Source organism: Pelecanus crispus, chromosome 6 (assembly GCF_030463565.1).
Source record: "Pelecanus crispus isolate bPelCri1 chromosome 6, bPelCri1.pri, whole genome shotgun sequence".
NCBI lineage: Eukaryota > Metazoa > Chordata > Aves > Pelecaniformes > Pelecanidae > Pelecanus > Pelecanus crispus.
In genome coordinates this window covers 19,432,553-19,445,687 of record NC_134648.1, presented here as the reverse complement: position 1 = coordinate 19,445,687, position 13,135 = coordinate 19,432,553, and the positions used below count along the sequence as shown (strand labels likewise).

At 40.0% G+C, this 13,135-nt stretch overlaps 1 protein-coding gene across 2 annotated transcripts in view; it reads right to left on the bottom strand.

Annotated features, from left to right (window-relative positions):
* The window catches only part of MOB2 (MOB kinase activator 2), a 126,216-nt gene that overhangs the window by 52,151 nt on the left and 60,930 nt on the right, over nt 1-13,135 (bottom strand). Inside the window, exon 1 of one of the 2 annotated variants that reach the window (XM_075712070.1) lies at nt 11,324-11,552. The exons of the other annotated variant lie outside the window; for it this stretch is intronic. Within the exon in view, the coding sequence (XP_075568185.1) occupies nt 11,324-11,361 (38 nt within the window). The 5' untranslated portion in view covers nt 11,362-11,552. Of the gene's footprint in view, nt 1-11,323; nt 11,553-13,135 lie in introns of those variants that run through there. 2 annotated transcript variants of the gene reach the window in all.

Below are 13,135 nucleotides of genomic sequence, written 5' to 3'. Positions count from 1 at the left end.
TTAAGAAAAGCTCTAACATTCATGGAGTGCTATTAATCAGCAGCTCCCAAAAGGGTTTAAATCACATTTTTCTTTTCTGTAGCATGTGTCTCCAACATAACTTTGCATAATATGCCTGTATCACATATTCCTCCATCACAGAATACATACCACGACTTCCAGCCCATGCCAGTGCAGTCCATGCACGTACCCTGATGCATCCCCTCTGCCAGCCTCCTCCCTTCCCCACGTGCCAAAATCGCCAGCTATCTACCCGTTCCAGGAGTCTCCAAGCATGAAAAGAAGACCCAGCTAGTTTTCCAGCTTGGTGGCTGGAGACAACAGACTCTCCTGCCTTGTTCTTTGCCATAGCTGCCTACCTTCCCTTATCTCCTTAGCCTTGGATCCACTTTCAAGGACAGTAGCAAGGAGCACACCACGTGGTTGGCTCCCATGATAGAAAGGGGACTGGTGAGGAATTTGGGGCAGGCAAGCTCTGCAAGAAGCAAACTGCTCCCAGCACAGACAACCTCCTCCGGCATTACGGTACAGGGTCCTGTGCTTAACAGCTCTTACTGCACTGCTCCAATGCTGCCGGCTTCCAGGTCACCTCAGAAAGGCATCAGCATTGGTTTCAGAGTTCAAGGCATTCCCCAGAAGGCATTTCATACCCTGTGGCTTGGAAATGGCTACAGAAAGCTATTAAAAGGTAATTTTCTGATTGCAAAACCTTCTCTAAAACAACAATCAGCCCCTATGCAAATCTGCCTGATCCCTTCTGTCGGACAACAGGAGGGAAACCAAAGTGAATGCACAGTACTCTTCCATGAAAGAAGAGTTACAGACCTAGAAAAATAACGTTTTGAAAACAGCATTTTTTGTTTAAACCATACCCTGGAACACAAAAAGAGAGGTCCCTCATGACATTGAGCCAAAAATGTGCGCTTGCAGCCCAGAAGGCCAACTGTATCCTGGGCTGCATCAAAAGAAGTGTGTCCAGCAGGTCAAGGGAGATGATTCTGCCCCTCTACTCTGCTCTGGTGAGACCCCACTTGGAGTACTGCCTCCAGCTCTGGAGCCCTCAGCACAAGAAGGACATGGAACTGTTGGAGTGGGTCCAGAGGAGGGCCACAAAAATGATCTGAGGGCTGGAGCACCTCTCCTATGAGGACAGGCTGAGGGAGTTGGGGTTGTTCAGCCTGGAGGAGAGAAGGCTGCAGGGAGACCTCTCAGTACTTAAAGGGGGCCTATAGGAAAGATGGGGACAATCTTTTTAGCAAGGCCTGTTGCGACAGGACAAGGAATAGTGGATTTAAACTAAAGGAGGATAGATTTAGAGTGGATATAAGGAAGAAATTTTTTACAACAAAGGTGGTGAAGCACTGGAACAAGTTGCCCAGCGAGGCAGTGGAGGCCCCATCCCTAGAAACATTCAAGGTCAGGTTGGATGGGGCTCTGAGCAACCTGATCTGGTTAAAGCTGTCCCTGCTCACTGCAGGGGGGCTGGGCTAGATGACCTCTAAAGGTCCCTTCAAACCCAAAGCATTCTGTGATTCTATGACATGAATGGTCAGTACAACCAGCACAAATATAAGAGAAATGCTCCTTTGGCAACGTGGTTGATTCTATGTAGAATCTAAGTTGCACAGCAAATGCTTGGGTAACTCCAGAGACCCCCAGTATCACCTGGCATTGTGCAAGCTACGATGCAGTGCAGAGCTCCAACCGGCCTCCTCTAAAGCAATCTTTCCCCACTTGATTGCATCACACACTAAGTTTGGTATGTTATGTACCTTCACAGAAAGCATCTAACATCCAAACTGCTTAGTATTAGAGCACTAAACTGGATGAGAGTCAATCTCTCTCAAAAAGCCATATTCCAACCACTGAGAAATCAAATTATTTTAGTGAAAAAATGGAATAAACCTGCAAAAAATCTGATTTCTTTCAGTTCCTGAATAGCTACCTTAATTTGTGCTTGTCGATGTGAGACTGAACACTTATGGGGCTGAAAAAAATATTTTTTTAGTAATCTTAAGTGCAGTGAGTCCTGAGCATATTACAAAACACAGCATTTAACCCCATAAAAATATTTAAATATGTAGTCAATGTAGTTCCTCTTCAGAGTGTTCTATGAGCCATGACTCAAAAAAAAATCCCCTAACAAGCTCCACGAAATCAAATTATAATGAAAAAAAATATCAAATTCCCTCAGAAAACTGCCATGTTGCCGTATCAACAATATACTTGTAACTGGGAAAGCAAAGACTTGTCTTCCAAAAGAATAGGTTCAATACCTTAGAGTAACATAGCTGCACGACTGTCATGAATTAAAGCTCCCAAGCCAATTAAACCTGACACGCACATAAAGTCAGCATGGTTAGCATCCATCAGCATTGCTGCTGTCCTCTCCCACATAGAATAAGTTAAAGAACTCACATTTTCTTTTAGCTGAGCTGGCAGCACTAAGCAAAGTGCTGGTTCATCCTGCATCATTGGCAGGACAGAGCTTTGGGAATGGAAGATTAAAAAAAAAAAATCATTAACAGGTTTTGCTTTATTTTTCTTTCTACAGTGGACCATACAGAGTCCCCTCAATGCAGCTATGAGGAAAGAAACCTCAGTTTACATCATCATTATTGTAGGTATGGTTTGACAGCAGGTAAGGGAAGAAAACAAGCTCCCGTTCTATTTTAACAGAAAGCTTGAATTCACTGAAAAAAGCTTTTAAAATGGCTATATTTAACATATTTGTTCATTATGTTTTCACAGTAATATCCCATTAAAAAGCTCTAGTCCTCAGAGCATCTTAGGGGGAAGCAGCAGAAATAAACTGTCCACTGCATATCAAGCTACTGAACCTGCAATTCACAGTAACTGGTGTAAAAGTTTAGTTAATTCACTGCCCCTAATTATAATTAATGAGCTATAAATTGGGATGTGTCCTGGTTTCGGCTGGGATAGAGTTAATTTTCTTCCTAGCAGCAGGCATAGTGCTGTGTTTTGGATTTAGTAGGAGAAGAATGTTGATAACACACTGATGTTTTTAGTTGTTGCTGAGTACTGCTTATGCTAGTCAAGGACTTTTTCAGCTTCCCATGCTCTGCCAGGCGCACAAGAAACTGGGAGGGGGCACAGCCAGAATAGTTGATCCAAACTGACCAAAGGGCTATTCCATACCATATGACATCATGCTCAGTATATAAACTGGGGGGGGGGTGGCCAGGGAGCAGCGATCGCTGCTCGGGAACTGTCTGGGTATCGGTCGGTGGGTGGTGAGCAATTGCATTGCGCATCACTTGCTTCGTGTATCATTATTATTATGATTACCATTATTATACTGTTACTATTAGCATTACTATTTTACTTTATTTCAATTATTAAACTGTTCTTATCTCAACCCAGGAGTGTTTCTCACTCTTACTCCTCCGATTCTCTTCCCCATCCCATCGGGGTAGGGGGAGTGAGCGAGCGGCTGCGTGGTGCTTAGTTGCTGGCTGGGGCTAAACCACGACAGGATGTTAATAGTTCTGGTGCACAACAGATTAATTATACGGCTACTTCTTACCCTGCATATATACTACCTTCATTAGAAGCCCTGACCACACTACACACTCCACAAAAAAAAAAAAAAAAAAAAAAAAAAGAAGGGAGAGAGAAAAGTTAAGTGTCTAAAGTGTTTTGTTGTTCTGTGTTCTGGACACAGGTTGTTAATGAACAATATCTTTGTAATACTCAAATCCTAATATGAGCATTTATGACCACCTGAGTTTCTTTATAAGAGGAAGGATGACAGTTTCCTTGAATTTGTGCCACAACATTGTTTTATATCAAGAGGTGGAACATTTCCAGTAAGTAAATATATACACTGGGGGGGCTGCCCCAGGAAGAGGGAGAGAAGAATACACACACAAGACCTGCAACAGCACAGTCTGGAGTTCTGAATTAAATCTTTGCTTCTGGAAGACACTAATAAAATATTTGTGAAGAGTTATTGTTAGCTGCACATAGATAAGCTATGAGAATGAACATATATTCCTATAGGTTATTCTTTGATTTAAATATTTCCAAAGGGTAGGAGACTAACTGATCAGGCCAGTTTTAAGAGTATGTATTAAAATGAGCATCTTTCTACATCACAGCCTGAGATTTTTATTTCTTAACCACTTTTTCCAACTAAAATATCATCTGGCATAAAGTACTACAGTTTCAGAATTACATTACAAGATTATTCTACACTATATGCTCCACTGATCTGAATAACTGGCAGATCAAGAGGTTACCCCAAAAAACAATTTTATATTTAAATACTTATTTTCTGTAAGTCATCTGCAGCATTCACCATGAAGAAGGCCCAGTTCCAAATCCATATTTGGGAATAGCTCTATTAATGTAACAATAATGACTCACAGTGTGAGTTCTAATGAAATCTTCTATTTAGAAGCACTACATTTATAATACTTTCCCCATATAAGGCTTACAGTTTAAATCTTTACACATACATTGTTAATGAATATAAAAATGCTTAAACTACTTTTGCCTGCTCACATATGCAAAAAAATCCCGAAGAAAACACATGTGAGATCATAAATCTTGTGTTGTAGGACAAACGTTACCAGAACAGCCAGGCTGAATATAGAAGACAACAGTTAGAAAAATAATACCCACAATCTCTACAAAAGAAACATCGTTCCTGAAGGTGATCATTAACTCAAAATACTCAGAATTACAATTCTAGAAGTGGTTCGGTATTTTGTACCATATTTCCATCTCCCTCTACTTGACAAACATACCATCACCTTCTCATGTAAGGCAGACAGTAGCAGGACTACCCAGGATACATAATTAACGCCAAAATGTGGTGGAATTGCTGCAAATGGTTAAGTACTTGTCACCAGACTGTGACAGCCCTACTGCTTGCTTTCAAGACCCTTGCGTTCATTGTCACTCTCCTCCAGGTTTCGATGGCTCCATACCCCTTCTCCACAGTTCCTACAGCAAAGCCAACAGTAAGGTAAGAGGGGGTCTTTCTCAGGCAGAGCACTGGGCAGAGCACACCAACCAGAACCTGCACGAACAAATCTCCAAGGCATAGAGCACACAGCAGTGTCAGGAACAGCTAGCAGCCCTTCCTGGCTCCACTGCTTGCTGTGTGGGGGGGAAGGTGCAAAGCTGAAATCCTGTCCTCATCGTTTAGCCTTGTCACCAGGCAGTAATGTGATGGCAAACATGGGATGCAGGGGAGTGGGAGACTTGGGGGAAAGTATTTTATAAAGGAAACTTCTGCTGTTTGTGAATGAGAACATTTGCCACATTTTGCTTGCCCTGAGAGGCTGTTCCCCCTCTTTACACACCCAGCAGTCAGAATGTCCTCAGATCTCAGTCTACATCCAAATGCATTACTGAAATGTCATCCCTGCATACACTGCAGTAACCCTCCTCCTCCAAAAAAGAACAAAATAAGGGGCATTTTAATGACACATGAGAAGCCACCTTACTTTAACTGAAGCACACTGAATGAAAAATCAGTGTCAGGTTCAGAAAATGGAAAAGCAAACCTGTAACTAAGTTACAAATGAGTGCAAAGGGCTACAGCTGACCAAGTACTAAGATCACCTCGAGTGACTCGAGTCAAGCAGAGTTCAGTCAGCAGTGCTGGCATATTGCATCTTGGCTTACATTTTTGATACCATAAAGCATTCTAAAGAAGACTCTCCAAAAATGGATTCCCAATCCAACAAAAACTAAAGTGGATAATCTACATTTTTTGCCTTATTCTGATAAATCTGTGCTCTGCTTTCCAAGGATAACAGTCTGTATTGCTACCCTTAGATTTTCCCTTTTTCACAACAGAAACTGCAGTAATCTGGGAGGACTGTAAAGCAGTTCAAACAGCTGCTTCTCCTCAGATAAGGTATTTGGGTGTTCATACTACTTCTGTCTGCCAGATGAGCTATTTCAACAGGCTTTCATGAGCTGTTTGTCACATCCTTTAATGCTATTTTTCCTGCAGTTGAAACGATACATAATAAAAAAGCCTTCTGAAGCAGACTTATTATGCTCTTTCCGATTTCTACTTTTTTGGGCAAAACAAACATAAGATACCACTTTTTCTCCTTGGCTTGCTTTGCGTCAGTACAAGACGGAAGCACACAAGAAAAATAAATTCTTTTTCAATTTCAGTGCTTGGCTCAAAATCAAGACTCATTAGTTTAAAGCAGTGGCTTGGAGCAGAGGAAACAGATCTTGGGGCCAACAATATTTTATCAGAGTCAGTTGAGTATCCATTAATCATTAAGATATTCCTAAGTATTTTGTCCCCATCCAACTTGAATTTGTTTCAAGGCATTGGTTACTTCTGCCTTTGATTATATATAAACACCTTCATGTACACATAGTCCTGAGATGAATGCAAGGGGGGAAGAAAAAAAAAAACCCAAACAAAAAAACCCCAAAAACACACACACACACACAAAGAAAAGCATCTCTGTGCAGAGCAGAACTCAAAGAGCATTTTCAGAAGGACCCAGGGCAGTACTGGGCAGGAGAAGGGAGATGTCAAACTATTTGAATTCTCAGTTGAAACACTGACATCACAAGCTAAACACAAACTTTTCAAGAAGGTTGAGCAAGTGCTCCTCAGCAGCACAGGCACTGAGATGCTAGCTGCAAACACTGCATTTTCAAAGCTTTCACCCCTGCCAGATTTCTGAATGCATGATCTAGCTACATTCCTTTGGCACTTAAAAATGTCCCAGGAAGACATGCCACACAGCAGATATTCAGCAGTGCAGTCAGGTACAGTAAGATGAGAACATAAGAATCATTTAATTAACATTTAAACATTTGACTTTGTGCTACATATCTGTTTGAACAAATAACCTCTTGTAGATGATGTTCAGTTTCCATTACCATGAGTCTGGGATGGCTGCTGTGCAGGAGTTGCAGATATCATTGCTTATTTTTAAGAGTCATCTTCAGACAATTGTCAAGTTTCTAAACTTGCACTGATTTAGAAAATATTGCAGTGTACGCTGCATGGCCTTGTCAAAATTGCCATGCAAAGCGGAAGAGAGTGATGAGGCATCATGTGGCTCACTGACAAATGTCTTCAGAAATCCCACTTTGGGTGCAATTTTACCTAGTAAAAACTGTTTTTCAGTATATCCTATGATATTTGAAGCAAGGTCAGCAAGTTGCCAGCTGTCCAAAGGAGCTCTTCACTTCTACAGCTGCACAACCTACTTAACACTGAGGCAAGGCTTTCCTACAGTGGGCATGGCCATTGTGAAGGTAAAGCAAGATGGGCACGGTTCTGTCTGCGTCACTACAAAGGTTATAGGAATGTGTAGCCCCATGCATTATGATTTTAAAAAGCACAGGAAGCTTAAATCACACCAAAGTTCAATCTGCATATTTGTTTTGGGTGGGTTGAGGTCTTATCTTTTGAAATGCATGCTTGGATTCACACCCTTCCTTAAACTTAAGTCATTAGGAGAAAGAGAGGAAATAGATGTGTAATAAACAACATTTGTTATTTGACACCTTACCAGTGTGCAAGCACTTACAGTGACTATCAGTAATTCCAAACACTAAAAGGGACAAGAGAAGACCAAAAAAAATAGCATTTGCAAAGAGAAAAAATGATGCTGAAATGATTACATTGCCAGTGCATTTTTCACTGTCAATAAACACAGCACCAAGCAAATAAAGGGATATCTCCCAAGTTAAGATGACCTTCAAAAGAGATCATTTATAAAAAGCTTTGCAATGCAAAGAAATATAATCAGCATACTGCAGGTTAGCACATAACAGCAAAGCTGACTTAACAACATTGTCAAAGAGATGCTGGCAGGTAAGATTTCTACCTCAGTCTCAGCAAGATAATAAGGTAGGTCTCCTAACTCAGTGTCCTCTATGAATCTCAGTGCCAGATCCCTCTGTTTCCACAAACATGCATAACCGTTACCAGCTTGAAAAAGCAAGAGCAAACATGCCCACGTCCAGTGAGACCTGCTGAAAGAATCCCTATAAATCAGTTTCTAAGTGAAACTCTGGACTTTACATGTGTTTCCAGTTTATACGCATACAGCTCTTACACTCCTATCAACTGAGGTACAATGGAACAGGAGGGAGGCTAGGCAGGGAGAACTTTTTGCTGGTACTAGGTTTGAAAACATTTTCAAGTATCTTAGCTCCCCTTGCAGTCTTCCTCCTCCTTTATGAGCTTACAAGTGCAAATTGGAACCTGACCAAATCATACCCAAAGAAAAAAAATAATTATTGTGATGACTCTTGCTACAGCTCCTTGTTTACAAGCAAAATTAAAAGCAAGAATCAAGATTTTCCTGAAAACTGGATCAAATATCTGCAGTTTTGGGGAGTATGTAATTTATGACATGATATTATGATATCAAAGACAGAACTATGAGAAGGAAAAGTGAGCATCTTTATGCAAAAGATGTAAGGGTCTTCACGTAACCCCTGTATCCTAGAGATTGGGCTTCTCCCATCACCCTTCTTGATTGCCTCATCCAAGATACCAGCATCACGTAAAACAAAAACACTGTTTAGAGCTTGGTAACCAATTTGTGAGAACTTAATGAGTTAGGCACAGTTTATTACTTTTTAAGAACATCTGGATACAATATGCAAGGAGAACAAGAAGTTGCACTTTCATTTTAAAAGTTGAGTGTTTAAACAGTATTCTTGTTCTCCCTCACAAATGCTGTTACACACTTTAATGTGAACTTCCTGCAAATTCAATAGCTCCAGTTTACAAAATAAGATTTGATACAGTAGGACGGTGCCAAAGTGACTTGTGATGTTAAGAATTCTTTCCTATTGCTCCTGATACACAACTTCTATGCTTTAACATTATTAAACATTTAGCATAACACCACCTTGTCTGATTCAGAGTATACTTGGGAATTTTATCGCCATACTCTGCAGTTACATCTCTGAACACACTGATTATCTTGAGATACTCATGTTTTGGCTGTACAAACCACCTGCTTTTTTTTTTTTTTAAAAAAAAAAAAAAAGAAGCATGCACTACACTGTAAACAGTAATCCCACAGTAACTATGTCCTCACCATGTGCAGGTACCTGCTGCAGCAGTGTTTCTATTTGCCCTACAACATTCCACACCAATGAGCTCCCCTCTCCTGAATTGACCTGTGCAACAGGGTGCCTGCCGCTCCACCTGACAAGTGGAATATGCTGTTCCAAACAAAAACCCCTAAAGATCAAACCAAGCCTTTCTGCTGACATGCCAAAAGTTTAGGCTAAACAGGAAAACATACTTGAAGCTCTTTTTCCATTACCTTGCATTATTAAACCATCTAGGCAAGAGATAAACATAAAAGGAATTTCTTTAATTAGATAAATTCACTCCTCAGCATCTGTTGTTTAATAGAGCAAAGCACATCAGCATGTTAGAATCAGATAATATTGGAGTCTCCCACAAACTCACAGTTGAAGCTTCTTTTTCATGCAAGCATTTGGGTGCCACTGGTTTTACTCACTGTAATACAACACTTCCAGTTAAATGCTTGCCGTAAAATGTAATGCCAGGTATGCACTGGGCCACAACAAGTGAAATTCCTTAAAATGATTATGCAGCATCTTGTGAGTTACAACAAGCCAGAACAGCTGCACAGGGTGATCTTGCACAACTTATTTCCCTGAAGTTCTACACCATGAATTAATTTTTAATAAACCTCAAATCAGTTAAAGATTGTGCTTCCCATAACTAAAATCTAAAAAATCCTTTAACATAAGCAATACCCATTATGGTTTTTTTATTTCAGCACCATTTCTTAATTGACACTCTAAATAAAGATAATCTCTCAAAGGGTCAAAAACTTCTGCCAAAAAAGTTAATGCTAATACATTCTTAACCTCTGTCTACTACAAACTCAATCCCATTGAGTGACAAACTCATCTTACAGCTTAAAACCAAATATTGTAAGAATTGTAAGAGAGTAACTTTCAATTATGTTTGTTTTTTTTATGCAGTCAGATAATGGAATTTTTATTACGGTTATTAAAAAAAGTTAAGGATAAGCCGGGAAGATGTTAGCATCCATCTACTTTGTCATTTAAAAAACCTAATCCAAATCTAATTTAATTTTTTTTTAAAAAAATCAAATTTAAACATATGTTGGCAAAGCAAAGGACCCTTCTAAGTGGCATTGTGCAAGCCAGTGCAGGCAAAAACAGTGCAGACCAGCTGAACAACACTGCCAAAGTATTTCCTATCTGATCTGCTTGCACCATGCTATATGCCTCTCTTGTGCAGAGATTGCCAATCAAGTACACAATGAACCACAAGTTTAAAGCAACTAGGCAGTTATGGACTAGAGTCTGCACACTTGTACTCTGAAATATATCTGGGTTTTTCAGGAATGCAGCACTAAGCCAACTGCACCATGAAACACTTATCACAACGTTTACTCAGTACAGAAGGTTAAAAGCAGCAGTGAAGTAAAATGAAACTCCAAGACTAACAACTTTCTTCGCTTGTCAAATCACCTGCCAGGTACTAATAAACAGTTAAGACAGCACCATGGAAGTGCAAGCCCTCTTCAGTTCAGGTATGCTGTGCCAAAAAATAAAACGTGTATCATATGAAGACATACAAGAATCCGCTTTAGTGAAATCGAATGCAATTATAAAAGAAACACTTTCATCTGAAAATTCTCTATTTTCAATTATTACAGAAAGATTTCTTAAGCAAGGAATATCTAGTCAGTTATCTTATTTACAGTAATGGTATATTCTCTGTTACTGAGAGGATTTAACAGCAGAAGGGGGAAAAAAATCAGTATTTTTAAAACTACAAAACTAGTAAAGTAACTCAGTGTAGTTTTAAGTACTTGAAACCACTTAAACTAATTTTTTAGACTGACTAAATTTGAAGTAATTTGTATTCCCTATCAGGGAGCATCACATTTAATGAGTTTAGCTCTTGTTCGTATCAAAAGCATGGGGTGTTTGCTGGCAAGTGCTTAAAATAATTACCACAGGCATCTCTTTGGGAATCACACAGTTCCTAATGCTTTGGTGGTTTTACTGAGCAGATCCACCTCATTTTAACACACTGACAACTCTAACCTGCCCCCACCAAATGCACACGCTTTAAAAGAAAAACTAACAAAATGTACAAGAAAGCAAGCCAAATAAGCTGCATATTTCATATGCTGCAATCCTCCACTCTTTTTGAGACAAAAGACTTGGTCATTATTTCACGTACCCCATCACTAGAAAGAAAAATAAAGGCTTCCGTTTTCAAGTGGGTTTAATGATGAAAATTCGAAAGAGGATGCAGGCTTGCTCTTACCCGTTCAGTGTGTATGAACCATTCCTCTTGAGTCTCATACTTGCAGATAAGAATCTTAGGAAAAAATCCAGAATGAGGTGGTTTGTCCTCTGCTAGATCAGAATACAGGCACCTGTTTGGTGGTTGTGCTTTTTGTTCACCAGCAGATCTCTTTCCTGTTTCTCTGAGTCATCAGTGAGGAACAATGGGAAGCCGCCACCAGAGCCAGTCAGCAGGAAGCCCAGACAGCCTGCAGCCAAACAAGAGTCTGGAGGTGTAAAATCTCCCCAACACACCTCCAACAAAATCTTGGAGCCCGCCAAGGAAAAGTAGAAAAAATTCACGGAGAACGGGTTTTTATAAAATAACTTAACTGTTCCCTGCATGTGCAAGAATAGATCTTGTAGAAAGCTGTATTTTATTGGTGAGCTGCTCTTCTTCCAATTAGTCTGAAAGCAGCTTCAGATCTATTCCCTCCTTCTCACAAGCCCTGCTGTGACTATCACTCAAGTATTCAGCACTACCCTCAGAGCACAAGGCAACTAAACAAGAAGCCCTAAATAACAAATATTCATACTTTTTCATGTTTTTTCTCCCCTTAATCAAGTTGGAAACTACACATGTGGAAAGGGACACACAATTAGTGGGTTAAAAGGTTTATTTTCCTTGTAAAAAGTTAAAAACAGGCAGATCTAAAGTCACACTTGAATGCTACGGAGAAAAATATCCTCTAGCAGTCCAGTCCTGGGCAGGTTGCCCTGCATAAATCACACAATCGCACTGTCTCCGATGAGGCTGTTTTCCTTCCCTTTCTGTTCACCCTACCATTCCCTGATAGCAGTGAACTAAACAGCTGCACATCTTAACGTCTGGACCAGAGGGGTGAATCTACCACACAAAGCAAAAATTACTCCAGATAATTGTTGATCATTTACTGTCTGTGAGCATATTGACACTGACTCAAGTAATAAAATCACATGAAAAACATTTTTAACGAGTGTTGATGTGACTGTCACTTGTGGCTAGCCAAATATAAAGATTAAATATTCACTACCTAAACAGAGGAAAGCAATGGGTAGGGTTCCACAGAACTCTGGCCTGAGTACAACATTATTCTGTATTTGAATGGCCCAAACATCTAAAGACAGTATGTTTGTCAAGCTGAATTTTCATCTTGGTCCCACCTTTGCATTGTTCTTTCAGATTTGTCATCTAAAAATTTAACAGTTATAGAAAAACAGCTAAAAAAATAGGAGAATTACTTAATTTCTTTCTAGGTGCCTGAGTTTATACAGTTAGGTGTAATCAAGTATACCTGTATAGGGACTGATTAGATCACAAATGTTGAGAGAAAAAAGGGTTACAATGAATTACAGGCTGAAGAAATCAACAATATCATACTGTTGATAAAAGGCTGCACAAATATGCTGCATCTGCAAGACAAAGTAATTCTCAGCATCTATCAGGCCTTGTCTGGAGTACTGTGCCCAACCCTTGGCACCCTAGAAGACAGATGCAGAATTAGCTGGAGCCCCAGGAGCCCCAAGAAGAATGTTATCTGTCTCACAGATGAGAAAACTGAGGGAGGAAAACAACGTAACACCTTCCAAGAATGTAGAACACTGCTCTAGACAGCAAGGAAACAAAGTGTTCTTCCTGCTCTATCCGTCACAAAGGGACTTGAATTAAGCAAGAAATAAACCAGGTTGGTATTAGATTTTTTTGTTGAGGGGTTTTGTTTGTTTGTTTGTTTTGTAAGTACAGGAACAGATTACAGAGTCTGCATTATTGCAGGCCTTTGAGATGATCTTGCTCCAGGAGAGCTGGGGACCG